Source organism: Crinia signifera, chromosome 1 (genome assembly GCF_055691185.1).
Source record: "Crinia signifera chromosome 1, ASM5569118v1, whole genome shotgun sequence".
NCBI lineage: Eukaryota > Metazoa > Chordata > Amphibia > Anura > Myobatrachidae > Crinia > Crinia signifera.
In genome coordinates, this window is record NC_139217.1 from 329,048,944 (window position 1) to 329,069,292 (window position 20,349).

At 42.2% G+C, this 20,349-nt stretch overlaps 1 protein-coding gene across 1 annotated transcript; it reads left to right on the forward strand.

Moving 5' to 3' along the window:
- The first annotated feature begins 11,654 nt into the window (after positions 1-11,654).
- LOC146079037 (olfactory receptor 4E2-like) lies at positions 11,655-12,662 on the forward strand. Its single transcript, XM_083186149.1, has one exon. It carries the CDS (start codon positions 11,655-11,657, stop codon positions 12,660-12,662), a length of 1,008 nt encoding a protein of 335 aa, XP_083042275.1.
- The last annotated feature ends 7,687 nt before the right edge of the window (positions 12,663-20,349 follow it).

Below are 20,349 nucleotides of genomic sequence, written 5' to 3' on the forward strand. Positions count from 1 at the left end.
GACCCCCCTGTGCAGGTTTCAAGTGTCATACTGTTTGACCAACGCTGTTTAACCCTTGCAGGACACCAGCTACTTATTAAAAATGATGAAATCTGTGACCCATGCCCACTTTACTGCCCTATTACTGCCCAAATCCTTGTTGGTCAAAAGAAATGGCAAGTGGGTCATATGTAAGTGACCCCCCTGTGTGGATTCCAAGTGTAACATTTTTTGACCAATGCTGTTTAACCCTTGCAGGACACCAGCTACTTATTCAAAATGATATCTGGGACCCATGCCCATTTTTGAGCCCATTTTCTGCCCAACTCCTTGTTGCTCAAAAGAAATTGCAAGTGGGTCATATGTAGGTGACCCCCCTGTGCAGGTTTCAAGTGTCATACTGTTTGACCAACGCTGTTTAACCCTTGCAGAACACCAGCTACTTATTCAAAATGATGAAATCTGTGACCCATGCCCACTTTACTGCCCTATTACTGCTCAAATCCTTGTTGGTCAAAATAACTTGCAAGTGGGTCATATGTAAGTGACCCCCCTGTGTGGATTCCAAGTGTAACATTTTTTGACCAACGCTGGTTAACCCTTGCAGGACACCAGTTACTTAGTCAAAATGATGACATCTGGGACCTATGCCCAATTTAGTGCCCATTTTTTGCCCAAATCCTTGTTGGTCAAAAGAAATTGCAAGTCAGTCATATGTATCTGACCCCCCTGTGCAGGTTTCAAGTGTCATACTGTTTGACCAACGCTGTTTAACCCTTGCAGGACACCAGCTACTTATTCAAAATGATGAAATCTGTGACCCATGCCCACTTTACTGCCCTATTACTGCCCAAATCCTTGTTGGTCAAAAGAAATGGCAGGTGGGTCATATGTAAGTGACCCCCCTGTGTGGATTCCAAGTGTAAAAATTTTTGACCAATGCTGTTTAACCCTTGCAGGACACCAGCTACTTATTCAAAATGACATCTGGGACCCATGCCCATTTTTGTGCCCATTTTCTGCCCAAATCCTTGTTGCTCAAAAGAAATTGCAAGTGGGTCATATGTAGGTGACCCCCCTGTGCAGGTTTCAAGTGTCATACTGTTTGACCAACGCTGTTTAACCCTTGCAGAACACCAGCTACTTATTCAAAATTATGAAATCTGTGACCCATGCCCACTTTACTGCCCTATTACTGCCCAAATCCTTGTTGGTCAAAAGAAATTGCAAGTGGGTCATATGTAAGTGACCCCCCTGTGTGGATTCCAAGTGTAACATTTTCTGACCAACGCTGGTTAACCCTTGCAGGACACCAGCTACTTCGTCAAAATGATGACATCTGGGACCCATGCCCACTTTACTGCCCTATTACTGCCCAAATCCTTGTTGGTCAAAAGAAAAGGCAAGTGGGTCATATGTAAGTGACCCCCCTGTGCGGGTTTACAGTGTAATATTTGTTGACCAACGCTGTTTAACCCTTGCAGGACACCAGCTACTTATTCAAAATGATGAAATCTGGGACCCATGCCCAATTTAGTGCCCTATTTCTGCCCAAATCCTTGTTGGTCAAAAGAAGTGACAAGTGGGTCATATGTAAGTGACCGCCCTGTGCGGGTTTCCAGTGTAACATTTTTTGACCAACGCTGTTTAACCCTTGCAGGACACCAGCTACTTATTCAAAATGATGACATCTGGGACCCATGCCCACTTTAGTGCCCTATTTCTGCCCAAATCCTTGTTGGTCAAAAGAAATTGCAAGTGGGTCATATGTATCTGACCCCCCTGTGCAGGTTTCAAGTGTCATACTGTTTGACCAACGCTGTTTAACCCTTGCAGGACACCAGCTACTTATTCAAAATGATGAAATCTGGGACCCCTGCCCACTTTAGTGCCCTATTACTGCCCAAATCCTTGTTGGTCAAAAGAAATGGCAAGTGGGTCATATGTAAGTGACCCCCCTTTGCAGGTTTCTAGTGTAATATTTTTTGACCAACTCTGTTTAACCCTTGCAGGACACCAGCTACTTATTCAAAATGATGACATCTGGGACCCAGGCCCACTTTAGTGCCCTATTTCTGCCCAAATCCTTGTTGGTCAAAAGAAATGACAAGTGGGTCATATGTAAGTGACCCCCCTGTGCGGGCTTCCAGTGTAATATTTGTTTACCAACGCTGTTTAACCCTTGCAGAACACCACCTAATTATTCAAAATGATGACATCTGTGACCCATGCCCACTTTACTGCCCTATTTCTGCCCAAATCCTTGTTGATCAAAAGAAATGACAAGTGGGTCATATGTAAGTGACCCCCCTGTGTGGGCTTTCAGTGTCATATTTGTTGACCAACGCTGTTTAACCCTTGCAGGACACCAGCTACTTATTCAAAATGATGACATCTTGGACCCATGCCCACTTTACTGGCCTATTACTGCCCAAATTCTTGTTGGTCAAAAGAAATTGCTAGTGGGTCATATGTACGTGACCCCCCTTTGTTGATTTCTGCAGTCAAATTTTTGGTCCATGATTCATTAACCCTTGTAAAAGTGATTGTTCTGAATAAGAAGCTGGAGCTCGAATAAGAAGCTGGAGCTCGAATAAGAAGCTGGCCGAATAAGAAGCCAACTTCAGCCTCGTGAAAGTGAGCTGGAAGATAGAGATTGGAGGTAAGAGCAGTCCGGATTCCGTTCGGAAACCAGTATGCGGGAATCTGGGGTCGGATTCTCGCGAGACACAGAGTCTATAAAAGCTCGGAGTCAGGAGAATTCGGCGCCATTTCACAGTGACACTTCCAGCTGTGCACAGCTCTGCAGTGGGGTCTGGGCATTGTACAGAGGGTGTTGTCAGTGTGCAGAGGGGTGTTGTGCAACTTGTGCAGAGGGGTGCAGTGCAGTCAGTGCAGAGGGGTGCTGTGAAGTGCAGAGGGGTGCAGTGCAGTCAGTGCAGTGAAAAACAGTGGGGTGGTGTTGTGGTTGTGCAGTGCAGACTTCAGAGGGGTTTGTGCTGTGCAGACTCAGAGGGGTGTTGTGCAGTGCAGAGGGGTATTGTGCAGTGCAGAGGGATTTGTGCAGTGCAGAGGGGTTTGTGTGGCAGTGCAGTACAGAGGGGTTTGTGTGCTGGGGTTTGTGCTGGGTTATATATTATATATATACCTAGTAATTGTAGTGGTCATGTGTTAGACAGGCTGTCAGTCAGTGTAGTGGGGTACAGTAGTACACAGGCAGGTTGCGTCAGCTTTTAATTTTTAATCGTTTTATCATTGTGGTGTGTGGTGTGCTGCACTGCAATCCAATACACCCTATACTACTGTCAGAACAAGTTCCGTGTGTGATTGTTCTGCCTTCATGGTCCACACAGTGTTATACAAGCCCCATCCATAAAAAAAATACAATATAAAAATAAATTTTGCTGTTACATAGTTACATAGTAGGTAAGGCTGAAAAAAGACTTGCGTCCATCAAGTTCAACCTGGAGTAGGTTCTGATATTTTACAGACATTTTATATTTGCTATTTGTACCCTTGGATGTTTTTATCCAGTAAATGTTTGTCTAATTTTGCCTTGAATGCATTTAATGAGCCAGCTGTTACCACCTCTCTGGGAAGAGAGTTCCAGAGTTTGACTGTTCTGACCGTAAAGAAATTCTTTCTACTAGCTGAATGAAATTTTTTTTCTTCTAATCTATACTCATGCCCTCGTGTCCTAGATTCCTTTCTATTAGAAAAGAGGGTGTGTGACAGTTCCTTATATTGGCCCTTGATATACTTGTACATGTTGAGCATGTCCCCCCTTAAATGTCTCTTTTCCAATGTAAATAGTCCCAAATTGCTTAATCTCTCCCCGTAGTTTAAATTCTCCATTCCCCTAATAAGCTTTGTTGCTCGCCTTTGGATTTTTTCTAATTGTATGATGTCCTTTTTGTAGTCTGGGGCCCAGAACTGCACTCCGTACTCGAGGTGAGGTCTCACCAATGCTTTGTACAGTGGCATAATTACCCTTGAGTCCCTAGTTTCCATTCCCCTCTTAATACATGCCAGAATTGTGTTGGCCTTTTTTCTAGCTACATTACAATGGGCACTACATCTCAGTTTGCTGTCTATTTGGACTCCTAGATCCTTTTCAAGTATGGAATTACCCAGTTCCTCTCCGCTAAGGTTGTAACTTGCACACTGGTTATGTCTCCCAAGGTGCATAACCTTACATTTATCGACATTGAACCTCATCTTCCATTTTTTTGCCCACTCATCTAGAATTGCAAGATCATTTTGAAGCATGGTGACATCTTCTGATGATTTGATGACTTTGCTAAGTTTTGTATTGTCCGCAAAGATGGATACATTGCTGAGTAATCCTATCCCAATATCATTAATAAAAATGTTAACTATTCTTTATTTTTTTGGTGTATACTGCACCCCAATAGTATACACCATAAGTTCTGTGTGTGATTGTTCTGCCTCCACGCAGCGTTATACAAGCTGCACATTACAACAATAAAAATGTAAAAAAAATTCTCTTTATTGTTTGTACAGTATGTTCTGCACCCATACTATACTGTCAGAAGTTCCCTGTGTTAATAACCAGCCAGCTTGCTGCAGACCTTGGCCTAAATTGAATAAAAACAACATTGTGATCTGTAAAGTGGTCAAAATTTTCTGGAAAGGAATGGAAATTAATGTTATTGAGGTTAATATGACTCTAAGGACAAAAAAACGCAAAATTACGAAATTTGGGCGTTTTTGACCATTGTTTTAAAAAATCCAAATCCAAAGATTTCACCGCTGTTTGACAAAGCCAAATCCAAATCCCGGCGACAAATCCGAATCCCGGCACTCATTTCTAATTTCTTTACCTTAAATGTTGCCTATTTTGTTATGTGCCTTGGGTAAAAGTGGTGCTCTTTGTAACATTTTCTAATAACTGACACCAAATCTAATTTACAGTATGTATAACGGTTCTGAATATCATTTATTCTCTAAAGGCCCCCATATACTACAGCGATTTGGGCAAATTTCACCCCTTCCCAGTGTATCCGGCAGAGAAATTGTCCCAAATCAGATGCCTTTAATGCCCCCTCAATGTCCGCGGTCCTGTGCGCATTGAACCTGAGTCAGAGGGTCAGACTTCAGAGAAGAGCCAGGTAAGAGTGCAAACAGAGGTAAGAAAAAGTAAAGAAGAGTTGACAGGATCTACTTTTATGCTTCCTGACCTCCCTAGTCTCCCCTGTTGGAAGACCATTGCAGGGGGAATATGGGGGTCCATCACATTGAGATTCATGTCTGAAGTGTGAGAGATGTAGTTTGTGGCAGTGATACTGAATTCACAGATATTCAAGGTATTGTTCTGGTCAAGATGCACAGAGCAGGGTGGTATTCTTATATTTAGCCAAAAGATGTCACTGTTGAGTCACCTAAGCGATCTCATTGCATCATGCATATTAACTAACGATTAGCAATTAAAGCTATGATCTGGTATTTTTTGAGCTATTGCTTGAAATAATCTAACAGATATTCTCCCTTTGCTGAAGCATTCCTAGGCAATTACAATATACGACAGAATTAGTTGTGTTGTGTTAGTGCGGGTATGCAGATAATAGTAAAAAGAGTATTATACTTACCTGAATCCAGTATGGTTAAGGTCTGTCCGAGTCACAGGCACAAGGTTCTGACGCTCCTGAGTGCGCGTTTCGGGGAAATTTACTAAAGGAAATTTGTAAAAAAATAGGTGTATTTGTATTCAGAAATACACTTATTTTTGACATTTACTATCCCGAAAATACGGCAATTCGTAGTTGTATTGATGTACTTTCAATACAAATACGAATTGCCGTATTTTCGGGATAGTAAATGTCAAACATAAGTGTATTTCTGGATACAAATACACCTATATTTTACAAATTTCCTTTAGTAAATTTCCCCCTTTGTATCAAATAGGCTTGTTCACCAAGTAGCAGGCAGATATTTTGAACCATTGTACTATACGACACAATGGTGGAATGTAGCAATGGGCAAATTGTACATGTCTATAAAATTTCTAAGCCTATCAAATTTATATTTTCCAATATATTTATAATCACTGCAGAAGGTCTGTCCTGTGTTCTCTATACACTTGCTGTGGAAGACTGGGCATACACAATGATGGCTCCAATTCAATAGAGATCGGACAGCTTTTGAAGCTGGTAACCTGATGTCAGGGGTATGGGTTAGAACAAAACGACAGGGGGCGTCGGATGCAGCTGTGGGGATGCAGATACTATAGAGTAGGAAGGGGGTGGGGTACAATTACGTGTAAAGTAAATGAATGTATAATGACTCTCATGGGGCCTACACACGGGGCAATGTGCAGCGGATCGGGGCCACGGATCGCTATGCCCCTATAGACACAGTGACGTAGGGGCATTTTCTTATCGATCTAGTGAGATTGATTAGAAAATGCCCCTAAATCGATAAGTGTATAGGTCCCATCAGAGTCAGCCAAGATTAATAAAACAAACAAAGGGTCAAAATTTCAAAGTGATTTAGGGGTAGATTTTTAAGCTCGGTGAAGTGATAAAGTGGCCTGTCATTTTTCAAACCAAGCCTATAGCTTCACAGTTAGGAGCTGATTGGCCGGTAATAAAAAACAGACAGTTTATCACTTCACCGAGCTTAATAAATCTGCCCCTGAGTTAGGAATTTTTTTCCACATACACCTCACATGAAAAAGAAGCATCAGGAAGGGCATGTGCAAGCAATTTTTAAAAAATATTACCCCCTATATCAATAGCGAATCTAGAATTATGGTAATGGGTGGTCCCACATCTAGACATAATAGCAGGGGGACCTTTGCACGGCGTAGCCGCATCATAAAAAGGGGTGTGGTATTACACTTTAGACCATACACAGTAATGCCCATTACACATTTTAGCAAACTCCGTAATACCCATTACACATAAAGCCACACGCCATAATGCCAATTACACATAAGGCCACACACCATAATGCCCATTACACATTGTGCCACACATCATGATGCCCATTACATACTATATAACATGCCCATTACATATTTGGCACATAAGTGCTGCTTACCTACGTACTCATTGCTAGGGGGTTCTTGCTTGATGGCACCATAGTACCCATTACACATGATGCCGCACACCATAGTACCCATTACACATGATGCTGCACACCATAATACCCATTACACATGATGCTGCACACCATAATACCCATTACACATGATGCTGCACAGCATAGTACCCATTACACATGATGCCGCGGACCATAGTACCCATTACACATGATGCTGCACACATAACGTCCCTTACGCATGATGCTGCACACATAATGTCCCTTACGCATGATGCTGCACACCGTAATTCCCCTTACGCATTAAGCCACACATTATGCGTAATGCCCTCACATACCGCCACTTGTAGCGTCCCTTAAGCAATGCCCCCAAAAGTGCCACTTACTGTAAATTTTTATATGAGCCTTCGCTGCTGCAGGGAGAGATGGAGAGCGGTGCAGCTGCTTCTATGGGGAGAGGAGCAGAGCGCAGAGCACGCTCCCACTCCCCTCCTGGTGTCCCCTCTAGCCGAGTGGACATTTGGAATATTGTGCGCACTGTTGTTGTGCGTGATGTCGGGGGAGCACGCCGGGCGCCGGCACCACATGATTAAAGGGGGGGGGGCGGGCTGAGGTGAAAGCGGGGAGAAGAATTGGAGCAGAAGCTGCAGGGGTGACAGTCATTGACAGCTGGGCAGAGAGCAGGGGGCTGCCCGGCTGTATTCAGAGCACTGCAGGTCACGGCTGTTTGAAATAATACCCCTTTCACAACAGAAAATGCAGGGATTTACCCGGGAATATGGTCCCAGGATCATGCAGGGACATTCCCAGGCTGACCCCTTATACACCAGCCTAGTCCCTGCATTTTCTGGTGTGAGGGGAGAGACAACCACTCACCTATCCCTACCCCCCTTTAACTAACCAGCTATATCTTCGGAACCAACTGACCCATTTACATGAGACCAGTATCATATTGAAGAACTTTTGAGTTGGCTTTGAATGATTTGGGTCCCGTGAAACTGGGCTGTTTGGTTCCAGAGAAATCTGCCCTCAAAGAACATAAACAATCATGAAATTATATTTAAGAAATGAAAAAAAAAACGGTTTAACCTCAATATCCCTGGAACCAATTAACCTATATGGATCCAGCCTGATATTAGATTGAAGGCCCAGCGATTTGGGCTTGACTGAGATCAACCTCGAACTTCAGTGATGCAGAAGGGGGAACTGGCAGCCGTTGAACTGGGTGGGAATTAGTGGGTCCCATGTTATCCATAGGGAAAACGTTCCAGCTTTGCCTGGCAGTATCTCCGGTTCCCAGGGGGCTCATTGGAAAGCCCCATCGCTCAGCTATAAGATGGGCTAATGGGTGGTCCTGTGCACCCCCGGACCACTCCCTAGATTCGCCTATGCCTATATCTCAAAAACTATGAGGCCTATAGAAGAAATATTTTGCATGGGTTAATATAGTAACGTGTTAGTATCAAATGTACAAAGCATCATGAAAATCTGAGTTGGTGGATGTCATGGCTGGTTGTACTGACATGGAGTGACCCATAATCTAATTAGAAATAGGTTTTTCTATTGAGAGAATCGCCATATACAGTATCCATTTACTTCCCGTACATTTACATGGAAATATACACAGCAAAATATATACCTAAATTCACACTAATTTGCACAATGTATATAATTATTTATTATAGAAATCATAGTTGACCAATGCAGTTTATGTATTTAAAGTTTTGCCTTTTAAACTTCTTTTTAGCACAACTTAAAAACTGAACTAAGTAAACGAAACTTTAGCTAGTGTTTTAGTTGTTTAGATGTGTTACCCAAGAGTGTATATTTGACTTCAAATGAGGAAGAACTTTTTATTATAGTATGATAATAATATAATTAGAAACGAGGGAGTTACTGATAACAGCACACTGTAGAATAAACTTGTGTTAATTCACAGGAAATGTTTTCCCAATGGACATGGTGATAAAATAAAACAGGTGCATTCTCGGTATGGACCGTATATGGCAGTCATATACAGATCGATGTTGCAAGGGACGATATCTGTGGAATAGGATTTTGGATTGTGACATTAAACACAATGAATGGGTAAGTACTATATATTAATCAACTTGTAACCTCCAATCTTTCATTTCTGACTGTATATGTTTTTGATATATGCTTTGAAAAATAAAGTTTTCTAAAGAATTCAAGGAACTAAAATGTTTGTTATATCTCATTAGCTATTTTACAATGTTTTAGTATTTTTTTTACATAAAAGAAGCAGTTAATGTATATATTTTATTAGTTGTATGGCCAGAAAATCTAATTCATGATATTTGCATTCATAATATTTTATTAAAACTAAAGCACACACAAGGGCGGGAAACAGAGGGCTAACAAACGTTACCTAATTGTAGATTTACAGTCACAAAATAAGAAGTCACATATACCTGTAAATACACATATACCTGTTGTTTACAAAAGATGTAAATACATATCAGATTCTACCCTGACATTACAGCTATGCACATATGTAAGCGCTAATGGCTTTGAGAACTGGTACTTTTCTATACCCTCAGCCTTCTTTTGTTACAGATGCTTCTATTTTCAGCTCCATATAGTACATATTTTGATATTACTAACAGATTATCATGCGTTTTACTAATTTTGCTGTAAAAAGCCAATTCCTGAGTTGGTGTTCATTTATCAATATTATCTTTACTATAATAATGCGATTAATGTATTTTCACACCTTTTCATTTTAGTATCACCTAAATTTACTAAAGTGCAATTGGAGGAAAATTAGCAAGGGCCTGATTCATGTTTGTAAGTAAAGAGAAAAAAACAAGTTACTTTGTGTCTGGAATAAGCCATGCTGCATTTACATTTTTCCTGTGCAGGTTAATTACTGTCTACTTTTGCAGGTGGAAAAAGGGTAAGGTGGGTAATCCCCACACAACTAGCAGAAATGACACTGTGATAAATTAAACCAACGTATCCATGGATAAGTATAATTGTAAATGTACAGTGATGTTGGAGGTGCTTCTGGAACTAGAACTTCCAAATTTTCCAAAACAAATTTCGACTGAAAGAGTTCACTCAAAAGAAGAAAATTCCTTTGTGGAGCACTCATTTTTGATTAGTTAGAAATATGAAATATAGCATTTTATCCTTTCGTAAACCTATTTTAAACGCAAGGATTAAAAGCTATGTGTTACATTTATAACTAATAACTAACTATATCTAATGTATAACTAATCAAAAGAGAGTGCTCCACAAAGGAACTTTCTGCTTTAATATAATAAATACCAGAGGGAGTCCAGTAATAAAGTATTATTGAGAAATCATTATTCAGGCTACCCACTGGTTCCTCTACCTTTGCACAGCCTACTTTGCCTGCTGGCAGTGAAGGATGAGCTCAGATCTGGATCTGGAACATGTTTGTCTGAGAGATACTGGCTGATCACTGTATAAAAAACGAGAATCGGTGGGCTCCGGTCATCTGTTCCTGAGCTCCTATGTGACTCCGGTCATCATTTTACTTCCGGAGCTTGGAGTTCTGTTGCTATAGTTATATTATTTTATTTAAATAATAACAATGTCTTAATAATATATTTAAAACATATGCAGTGCTATTGAAAAGATAGATAGACTCTTCCTATAATTACCCCTGGCTCCGATGATGACTTCCGCGTCCATAACAGATCATCTAGGATGAGTCACGGGGAGAAGAACAATATATATAATTAATAAATAGAATGATGCAGTCGATTAAAATTATTAGACATTAATAAACATATATAAGAAGATAAAAAAAACATTGTTGTTCCACATGAAAGGTCAATATGAAGAAAGCTAATTAGCAGGCTTACAAATATGCGCAACAATATGTTGATGTACAACAGTGTTCTGGTTTTAACCCTAATACTATATGATCTGCTATGTTCCCCAGTAATAACAGCTGTCAGTCCAGATAGGTCCTACCCCATTAGGGATATTTACCAGTCTTTAGATATTAAGGTCCAGACAGTCCTTAGTAAGATGATTTTCATCGGTTTGGCTGTGGAGAGATGGAAATGGCTGGTGCAGTTGTTTCTGGGCAATATGAAATTCGAATTTGGAGGGTCCAGAGTAGTCACAGATCACAAACAGGGAAACACCTGCGATTGGCAGTCAGTAGTGAGGGAACAGGGCTACATGATGTAATTCCAGCCCTGTCCTCTTCCCACGGACTAATGCTGGTCATTATAACACCATCCTGTCAGCTTCACTAGGAAGAGAGCCTAATGAGGGAGAACGTCCTTCTCTTCTGGAGTTGCAGGGTGCTACCGCAAAAATCTGAAGCTTCCTGCAGCTTCCTGGAGGGTAGGCAATTATGCTCTATTTCCACTGAGTAATTAATGGTCAAACTGTCAGAAAACTGCATATATATATAATTGCCATTTCTTTTTTTATTTTATTTTTTGGGACTTTTTTTTTTTACATGGTTTGGTGTATTTTAGTTGTGAGGAAAATATGAATAGTATGCTGTGTCTCAATAATTATGTCATACTGTAATTTGAACACATTATTGAATAAACCGGAACCAACTGACATTTACTAACTCTTTCTCATTATACATTATAGATAATATGGCATTGGATTCATTTAATAACATATCAGAGAGCCATGTGAACTCACAGAAATCCCATATTTCTGGCACTACTATCGGTAAACATAATACAACTGAAGTGATAGAATTTGTTTTTGTGGCTTTCACCTTTCCCCACAGCCTGCAATATGCTATGTTCTCACTGTTTCTGCTGTTATACACTTTGCTTCTTTGTGGGAATATTTTAATCATGTTTACTATAAGAACAGATTATCATCTCCACAACCCAATGTACTTCTTCCTGGGTAAACTGTCTTTCATTGATCTTTGCTACTCATCTGTAACTGTACCAAAGATGTTGGTAGACTTCCTTTCTGACAGGAAATCCATTTCATTTAATGGCTGCATCACTCAACTGTATTTCTTTCACTTCTTTGCCTGTGCAGAATGTTTTATATTTATAGCTATGGGTTATGACCGCTATGCAGCCATCTGCAAACCACTGCAGTATTCCACCATCATGAGTAAACAGCGGTGTCTCTGGATGGTAGCTGCAACATGGGCCACTAGCTTTGTGCACTCCAACATCCAGACTACACTGACTATGGGGCTGCCATTTTGTGGCCCTAATGAAATAAACAGTTTCTTTTGTGACATCCCACCTCTAATAAGACTGGCATGTACTGACACAACCATGATCGATGCTATGATAGTGACCAACAGTGGTATTGTATCACTTGGCTGCTTCCTGGCTGTCCTAATATCTTATGTTGGCATTGGTAAGGCAATCTTTAAAATACGGAACGCTGAAGGCAGACGTAAGGCCTTTTCAACTTGTGTGTCCCATCTTACAGTGGTAACTTTTTTCTTCGGTCCCTGCGTCTTCATTTATATGAGACCATCCAAAACCTTTCAAGCAGATCAATTAGTGTCTGTGTTTTACACGATCATAGCACCAATGTTAAACCCCATCATCTATACTCTGAGGAATGAGGAAATGAAGATATCCATGAAAAAACTGTGGGGGAGAAAAACTAAATACATGTAGCATGATCATGGGAAGACTTGCTGCGTATGGCATGCTGCATGCTACACTTTATATATTTGAAAGCCTACAGGAAGGCAACATATACAGTAGCTTAGCATTGCTGATAGAGCAATAGTTTCCAGTCCAGTCATAGAGCATGTGTAACAACATGCTCTGTTTCACATATTTAAAAAAATATATTTATACATTTTGCAAGGTGCCTTCTGTATTAGGTAAACTTGTAATTTAGTGTTAATAGCTTTCTAATGCTATGGAAAAAATAAATTGTTCTAAACATTTTCCTTGTCTCCTCTCATCCATTAGTCCCCTTCTCTGGAGTGTCATGTCAATCTGCAAATAAAATGGCATTATTCAACTCAAATTTCTCTAACCTGCTCACGAGCAGTGCTGCCCCCCCCCCCCCCCCCCCCCGACATATAACTTCTCCGGCTGCTCCCCCTTATGGGAACCTTTCCTTTACACAACCCCCCACTGCTTCTCCCTCTTGCTAATTCCTATTATGTCCTTGATCTGGCATTACACTTTAACTTTAAAATTTAATCTATCTACCGTGACAATTCCCTTCAACCTCCATTGCACCAGAGACTTTTTCTCCCAACTCCTTTCCTCTTTAATGCAGGAGCAGACGTGAGTTCTTAAACTCCGGTAGCATTCTGAAAAATGCGTCCGAAGTCTACGGACTTGCTGACGGTGGCATCACGTTGATGAGTTGGCACCGATACGGCATTGGGTGGGCACAGTGTAAACAATGCAGTCATGTCCTGTACCATTTGTGGTGTGGCTCAAGGTGGCTGGCATCACACACAGCTGCTGTTACTCAAAACATGGCTGTCCTGTGCCTGCCTTGCCCTGTGCTGGGCGGCCCCCCACATGTTAGCATTCTGAGTTGTAGTTTTGCGATTTTTTGCAAAACTACAACTCATGCTGTATCAGGCCCACTGGCCATTACTACAGACCAGATGTATCAAGCTTCAAAAGGTGATAAAGTGAAGAGTGATAAACAACCAGCCAATCAGCTCCTAAGTGTCATGTTACAGACTGGATTTGAAAGTGGCAGTTAGGAACTGACTGGCTGGTTGTTTACCACTTTATAACTTTTTAGAGCTTGATACATCTGGCCCTACATCTTTATATAAATGTTGTAGCTAAGCTGCATCTTATTGATATTTCCAAAGGCTGAAGCACCTAACCATTGATGTATATACAAAGAAACACTGTCAGTTTAATTGGCCAAATCATCCTATAAGGCACCAGCTCTATGGAATGCACAGAATGTCTTCTTATTTAAACACAGTGGTTAAACACAGTGGTTAAAACTGACATGACTGTGACATGCCCTCTGCTGGTAGCCAATTACCACCCAGGATAGCCCAACACATTTTATGGATATCCATGCAATTTCCAGCTATGCCTCTGTGTGGTAAACATTACGGCCCATGTGCAGTTCAGCTCAAATGTATGCCACTGAATGAAGGAATTCATTATAACTTGTAATGGGTTCTCTGTTTCCATTGCCAAATTATTCATATTGCGTAAATACCACATGTAATTAGCAAACTCAATTTGAAGCTGCAAAATAAATATACATCTCAAACAAGGAGAAAAGTAGAACGAGCTTTATTAACTTTGTTTACTATTAAAATGTAATTTGTATTATAAAGTTTCAAACTGCCCAAATGCAAGTGTACATTAAGATTAAATTAAGGTCAAGCTTGACCGTGGGTCAGTAAATTCTAGATTCACACCTACACTATAGTCCTTTTTACCCAATGACCGCATACCGATCTAAAAGGAGACACTATAGTCAGTATATCTGTGCTACTGAACATAGAGGATCAGGACCAGGGCCGGCGCCACCACTAGGCAGCTCTAGGCATTTGCCTAGGGCGCCGGCACCTGGAGGGCGGCAGTTCGCCCCTCACCTGACCCCCATGTGCATATAGCTGGCCGGGGTGTCCGTGCCGCAGGGGTACCTGCGGCGCTGTCCTGTGTATAAAGCTGCGGCAGCTTTATACACAGGACAGTGCCGCAGGTACCCCTGCGGCACGGACACTCCAGGGATCCCGCCGCCGCCAGCAGCAGCTTTACATAGGACAACGCCGCACGGACACTCCATGGATCCCGCCGCCGCCAGCAGCAGCTTTGCACACTGCACAGGACAGCGCCGCACGGACACTCCAGGGATGATGATCCCGCCGCCGCCGCCGAAAGCAGCAGCTATATCACAGAGTGACAGCGCCGCAGACCAGCACTGCAGGGACGGGCAATACAGGTACCACCCCCGGGCACCGGGGCGCCCCCAACCCGACTCGCCTGGGGCGCTCCGGTGCCTTGCACCGGCCCTGATCAGGACTCTGCCATGTCATTGGCCGGAATTAGTGAGCACCTGGTAACTGCTTCATGTGACTGTATTACTTATTGATGCCCCTGCTTCCATTTTAACTATTCTGATTACAGTTGTATTCTTTTCTTATATGGACCTGAGTTACTGAAAGAGCCCTTTCATTTGATGGCAGTAATAACGGGATCACTTTCCATGTAGGCAACAACAGAAGATGGATTAAAATGATATACGAAAAAAAAAATCAATAATGTATATCTGCAGGAAGGGATGCGGTCATTCGTCAGACTGCATTTAGGTCTACAGTCATTAGGTCGACCCCACTAGGTCGACTGGCAGGAAGGTCGACCTGACTTAAGGTCGACATGGGCCAAGGTCGACATGACTTAAGGTCGAATTTGCATAAAGGTCGACATGAGGAAGGTCGACTGGTCATAAGGTCGACATGGGTTTTTCACTGTTTTTTGAGCCGACATGCGGTATTTCATGCCCTACCATCCACTAGGGCGTGGTGGGAGAATAAAATAGTGTGCCGAGCGCAGCGAGGCACCGTGCCCGAAGCATCGCGAGCGAAGCGAGCAATGCGAGGGTCCGATTCTCATTGCCAACTGTGTCCATGTCGACTGTGTCGACATTCGGATAAAAAAACAGTGAAAAACCCATGTCGACCTTATGACCAGTCGACCTTCCTCATGTCGACCTTTATGCAAATTCGACCTTAAGTCATGTCGACCTTGGCCCATGTCGACCTTAAGTCAGGTCGACCTTCCTGCCAGTCGACCTAGTGGGGTCGACCTAATGACTGTAGACCTAAATGCAGTCTGACGAATGATCCCATTCCCTGCAGGAATGTGTTAATTGCAAAGAAGTAATATAACTGCAGCGGACACACACGCAGATGATAATAAAACAAGGGCCAAGAGAACCATCATACCAAGTATGAGGAATCAGAGGAAGAAGGAGGGCCAAGTGCAAGTAGAGAGTTCATTGACCAAGAATCACCAGCTGTGGGCAGTGGGGTGTAGCAACAAGAATACTTTGCATTGTTTGGAGATGGAGAAGCTCCTTATGACCAGTGGTGAAAGTGTCTGTACGCCTACCCACACTGGTGGTTGGGGTATAGAGATATACCAACCTATGAGGAAGCAAAATCTAATGATGACATTCATATGCATATTTTTGAGCCATTAATTGTGTTCCATTGAATTAAATAAGCAGAATGGGCCAAATATCTGGTGCCCAATCTTATGGAAAAGATAGCTGGGTACTTGTGAGTTATCCGGGCTGCCGATTTCTAAATCGGGTCGGATCGGGCACATCGCATCGCATCGCATGCGACCATCGGATGCGATGCGATGCGATGCGATGACCCGATTTTTCCATAGGAATCAATGTTAAAATGGACTGAGTCCATTTTAACATGGAATTCAATGGGGAAAAGGGGTCCTTTTCATACCCCTACTATCCAAGTGGGCATGGAGTTGGATATAAACCTGTGGCGAGCGTAGCGAGCCACCGAGCCCGAAGCGTGGCGAGCGTAGCGCGCCCCGCGAGGGGACACAGAATACCGTCCCCTCGCGGGGCTCGCTTCGCTCGCCACGCTTCGGGCTCGGTGGCTCGCTACGCTCGCCACAGGTTTATATCCAACTCCATGCCCACTTGGATAGTAGGGGTATGAAAAGGACCCCTTTTTCCCATTGAATTCCATGTTAAAATGGACTCAGTCAATTTTAACATTGATTCCTATGGAAAAATCGGGTCATCGCATCCGATGATCGCATGCGATGCGATGCGATATCGCATCGCATCTGATTGTATGCCTTAACTTAAGGCATACAATCAAAAAATCGGCAGCCCAGATAACTCACAAGTACCGATAGCTGCAAGAAGGATTTAAGGCCCATTATATTATATAGCTGAGAGAGGGTGGTCACCATATGCCATGCTTCTTTGATCTGGAGTTCTTTAAGTTCCCTATCTAATAGTAGGACTTCTACTGGATATTCCCGGTCTATGAAATCAATTTCCATCATTTAATTTGCTTTGCACCATATTTTAATGGATTAGAACAGGAGTGGAGGGTCTGAGGCTAATTTATTATCCTGTAAGATCCTGTATAACGGGGTTTTGCCTGGAGACGAGGAGGTCACTAGAGCTATGGCCATGTCACTACCGTGTGACTCTTGGTCTAGCCATGAGCTTAACTGTGTTAACTGGGCAGCTATATAATACCTTCTTATATCTGGTAAACCCAAGCCGACCTCCCCACTCGCCCTCATTAGATTATTTAACTGAATTTTAGGTCGCTCCCCGTTCCAAATGAATGAGGAGATAATACTGTTCAGTTTTCTAAATATTGATTCAGGGAGGTAAATTCGTGAGTGTTGAATCACGTATAAGAATTTGGGAAGGACCGCCATCTTGACCAGGTTTATCCTGCCTGATACTATCAATGGCAGCTTCTTCCAGGATTTTATTTTTTTCCCCAGCCAAAGCTTTTTGCGGTTCTTGACGACTTGGCTGGAGATGGACCTGAAGCATCTACCTGATGGGAGAATATCAAACAAGTCATGGCCAACAATAAAAAAGTATAACAAAAAATCAACTTTTAGTAAATATATACCTTCTGATATACTGTAGATTACCAGTAGTTGGCAGGTTCGGACGTCACGAGATGCTTCACTTGTTTTGTTTGGCATGAAATGCAGTGCAGTCACAGCTCCTGAAATACTGTAACTATGCTATTATGGTTTATTTTCTCCCAGGCATTAGTATACCCCAAAGAGCCTTCATCAGAGATGGTAGGTAAAGAAAATTCCTGGTTTAGACCACCCTATTCATTCAGTAATAATGTTCTTATTGGCTGCATACAGATTCCATTAACGGTCATCATTCCTGTTCTATGTTAAGCATTAAGTATTACATTATCATGCTCCTTTAATAATCTTTAAATATACTCAGCATACCATAGAGCAGTGGTTCCCAACCTGGGGTACTAGTACCCCTGGGGGTACTCTGCAGACCAGTTGGGGGTACTTGAAAATAATATTGGTAATGGCGGAAAATTAAAAAAAAGTATTTTGATGGCAGAAGAAGAAGACCCATTGCTATGGAGAAGAACCATGTTGTGTCACTTATGGTTCTGTCTTCAGCGTCTCATTGTGCTTTTGCCTGACCAGCAATCCACTGGGAGCTACCTGTGCTGCCCTCAAACATCAGCGATCATCTGCCCTGCACTGACACAGGTGGAGGAAGCAGTGGCATTAATCCTACAGGTGTAAGTGGGAACCCTGGAGACAATACACAGCCAACGACCAGACACGGAAGGGCACGATTCCTCTCCGTTACTCCTTAATATAAGGACATGCATAAGAATACGCATATCACTCACTTCCACTCCACTCGTACTGACTATATTTTAAATTGACCCGTACCCCTTGATCAATGAATAGCCTAATCAAGGGGTACGGGAGAGAAAAAAGGTTGGGAACCACTGCCATAGAGGAAAGCTTTTTAGAAAGGTTACCTTTAAAATATGTTTTATTTTTCAATTCAAATAATTTAATTTCTATTTATTTCACGTTGCCTGTTGGCATTTTGACAATGTCTACATAGTAATTGTCAGAACCATTTGCCTATATCCTGTTGTGTTTAGTACCGGAGGGTTTTTTTCTTTCACAGTACTGTATTCTATATTTTTTTTTTATAAAGTAAAGCACATTGTTATGCCTATTTGAATGCATGCATTTCATTGTTAGCAAGAACAGTTTAGCAGATCAGTAAATCTAAAATACAAGTTGCCTTATAATAAATATGTAATGAACTAAACTTAGTTATATATGTTAGCCAGGTCCTTTTCATTTGTCAGCTTGCATCTGAGAGCTACATACTGTAAGTGACAGCAGTTCCTGAACGCTGACTGCCCCAGATAATATCACTGTGTCTCTAACTGCACAGAAGTACAGAGCAGTGTCTTCAGGCTCTGCGCAACTCTTCTCCAAACTCGTTGTTCTCTCATCTGGATTTGCTGACATTGAAAACGTCCCAGCTTCTCTTGTGCCATCAAATCCACTACCAAGAAATTCAATCCTTCCATGGATATTTTTTTTGTACCAGAACATGGTGTCCTTACTGGTAACATTCTGGTAGCATGAGATCGTCACTTGTTCTCCTTCATTTACTCTAATCTGTTCATCCTGGAACACCTTACATTGAGACATTGCAAGCACTGAAGTAAGAAAGGGAAATAACTCAGTTCCAAATTTATGACTGGCCATTCAAATGGACACAAAGGGCCAAATGTAATAGGGTGAGAGTTTCAGAAAGTGAGAGATTTTGGGAGAGTTTTCCCATTTTTTAAAGCAGCAATCAATTACATGGCAACATCAACCTGGTTTTGAAAATAAGTGCATGGAATGAATACCAAGAAAATCAAGGAAATATCTGACTTACCTATGATAAAATGATATGATGAAATTAGATAATGCATGTCAGACGTAGAGCTGTCTGTTCTGCTGTAACTTTTGTCTGTATGACAGGTGTAATTAGCATGCACTGCTGATCACTTCCTGTCTCATTAAAAGCCTCTCATGCTGCAATGGTAGTACAGTACATCAGTTTTGTAACTCATCTAGTTATCATCTAAACATACAATATTATAGGTTTAACACAGGAAATGATAATAAAAGTAGCAACTCCTTAGTGTAGGAGGAGGGCTGCCGCTGCCCACAATGCTAGCCCCACCTCCACTGCTGCCGCTGATTCCCACCACGGTCCCAGGACTGGCACATGCAGTGGTGTAGCTAGGTGCCACAGTGCCCAGAGTACCCCCCCCCCCCCCCGATTTGTAGTAGTAGGAGGGGCTCTTGCGCGGTGACAAGGGGGCGCGGCTTTACATTTTACCGCACACCGTAATGCCCATTGCACATTTTAGCAAACTTTGTATTATCCATTACACATAAAGCCACACGCTGTAATGCCAATTACACATAAGGCCACATATGATGCCCATTATATACTATATAACAAACCATAATGCCCATTACACATTTGACACATAAGTGCCACTTACCTTCATGATCGATGCCAGGGGCTTCATGCTTGATGCCAAGGGGCTTCATACTCATTGCCAAGGGGCACTTAAATTGCTCATTGCCAAGGGGGAATACAGCCCGCTCCCACATCCGCCCAGCTTTCCCTTTCCCCGCTGTTCCCGGCTGAGCCAGAGCTCAAGTCTCCCACTGGACCGCTAGCCAATAGGCACTTGCCGTAATGCCAATTACACATAAGGCCACACATGATGCCCATTATATACTATATAACAAACCATAATGCCCATTACACATT

Excerpts from the sequence above, each read along its gene's own strand:
- LOC146079037 (XM_083186149.1), top strand. The coding sequence starts at position 11,655 with ATGGCATTGGATTCATTTAATAACATATCAGAGAGCCATGTGAACTCA.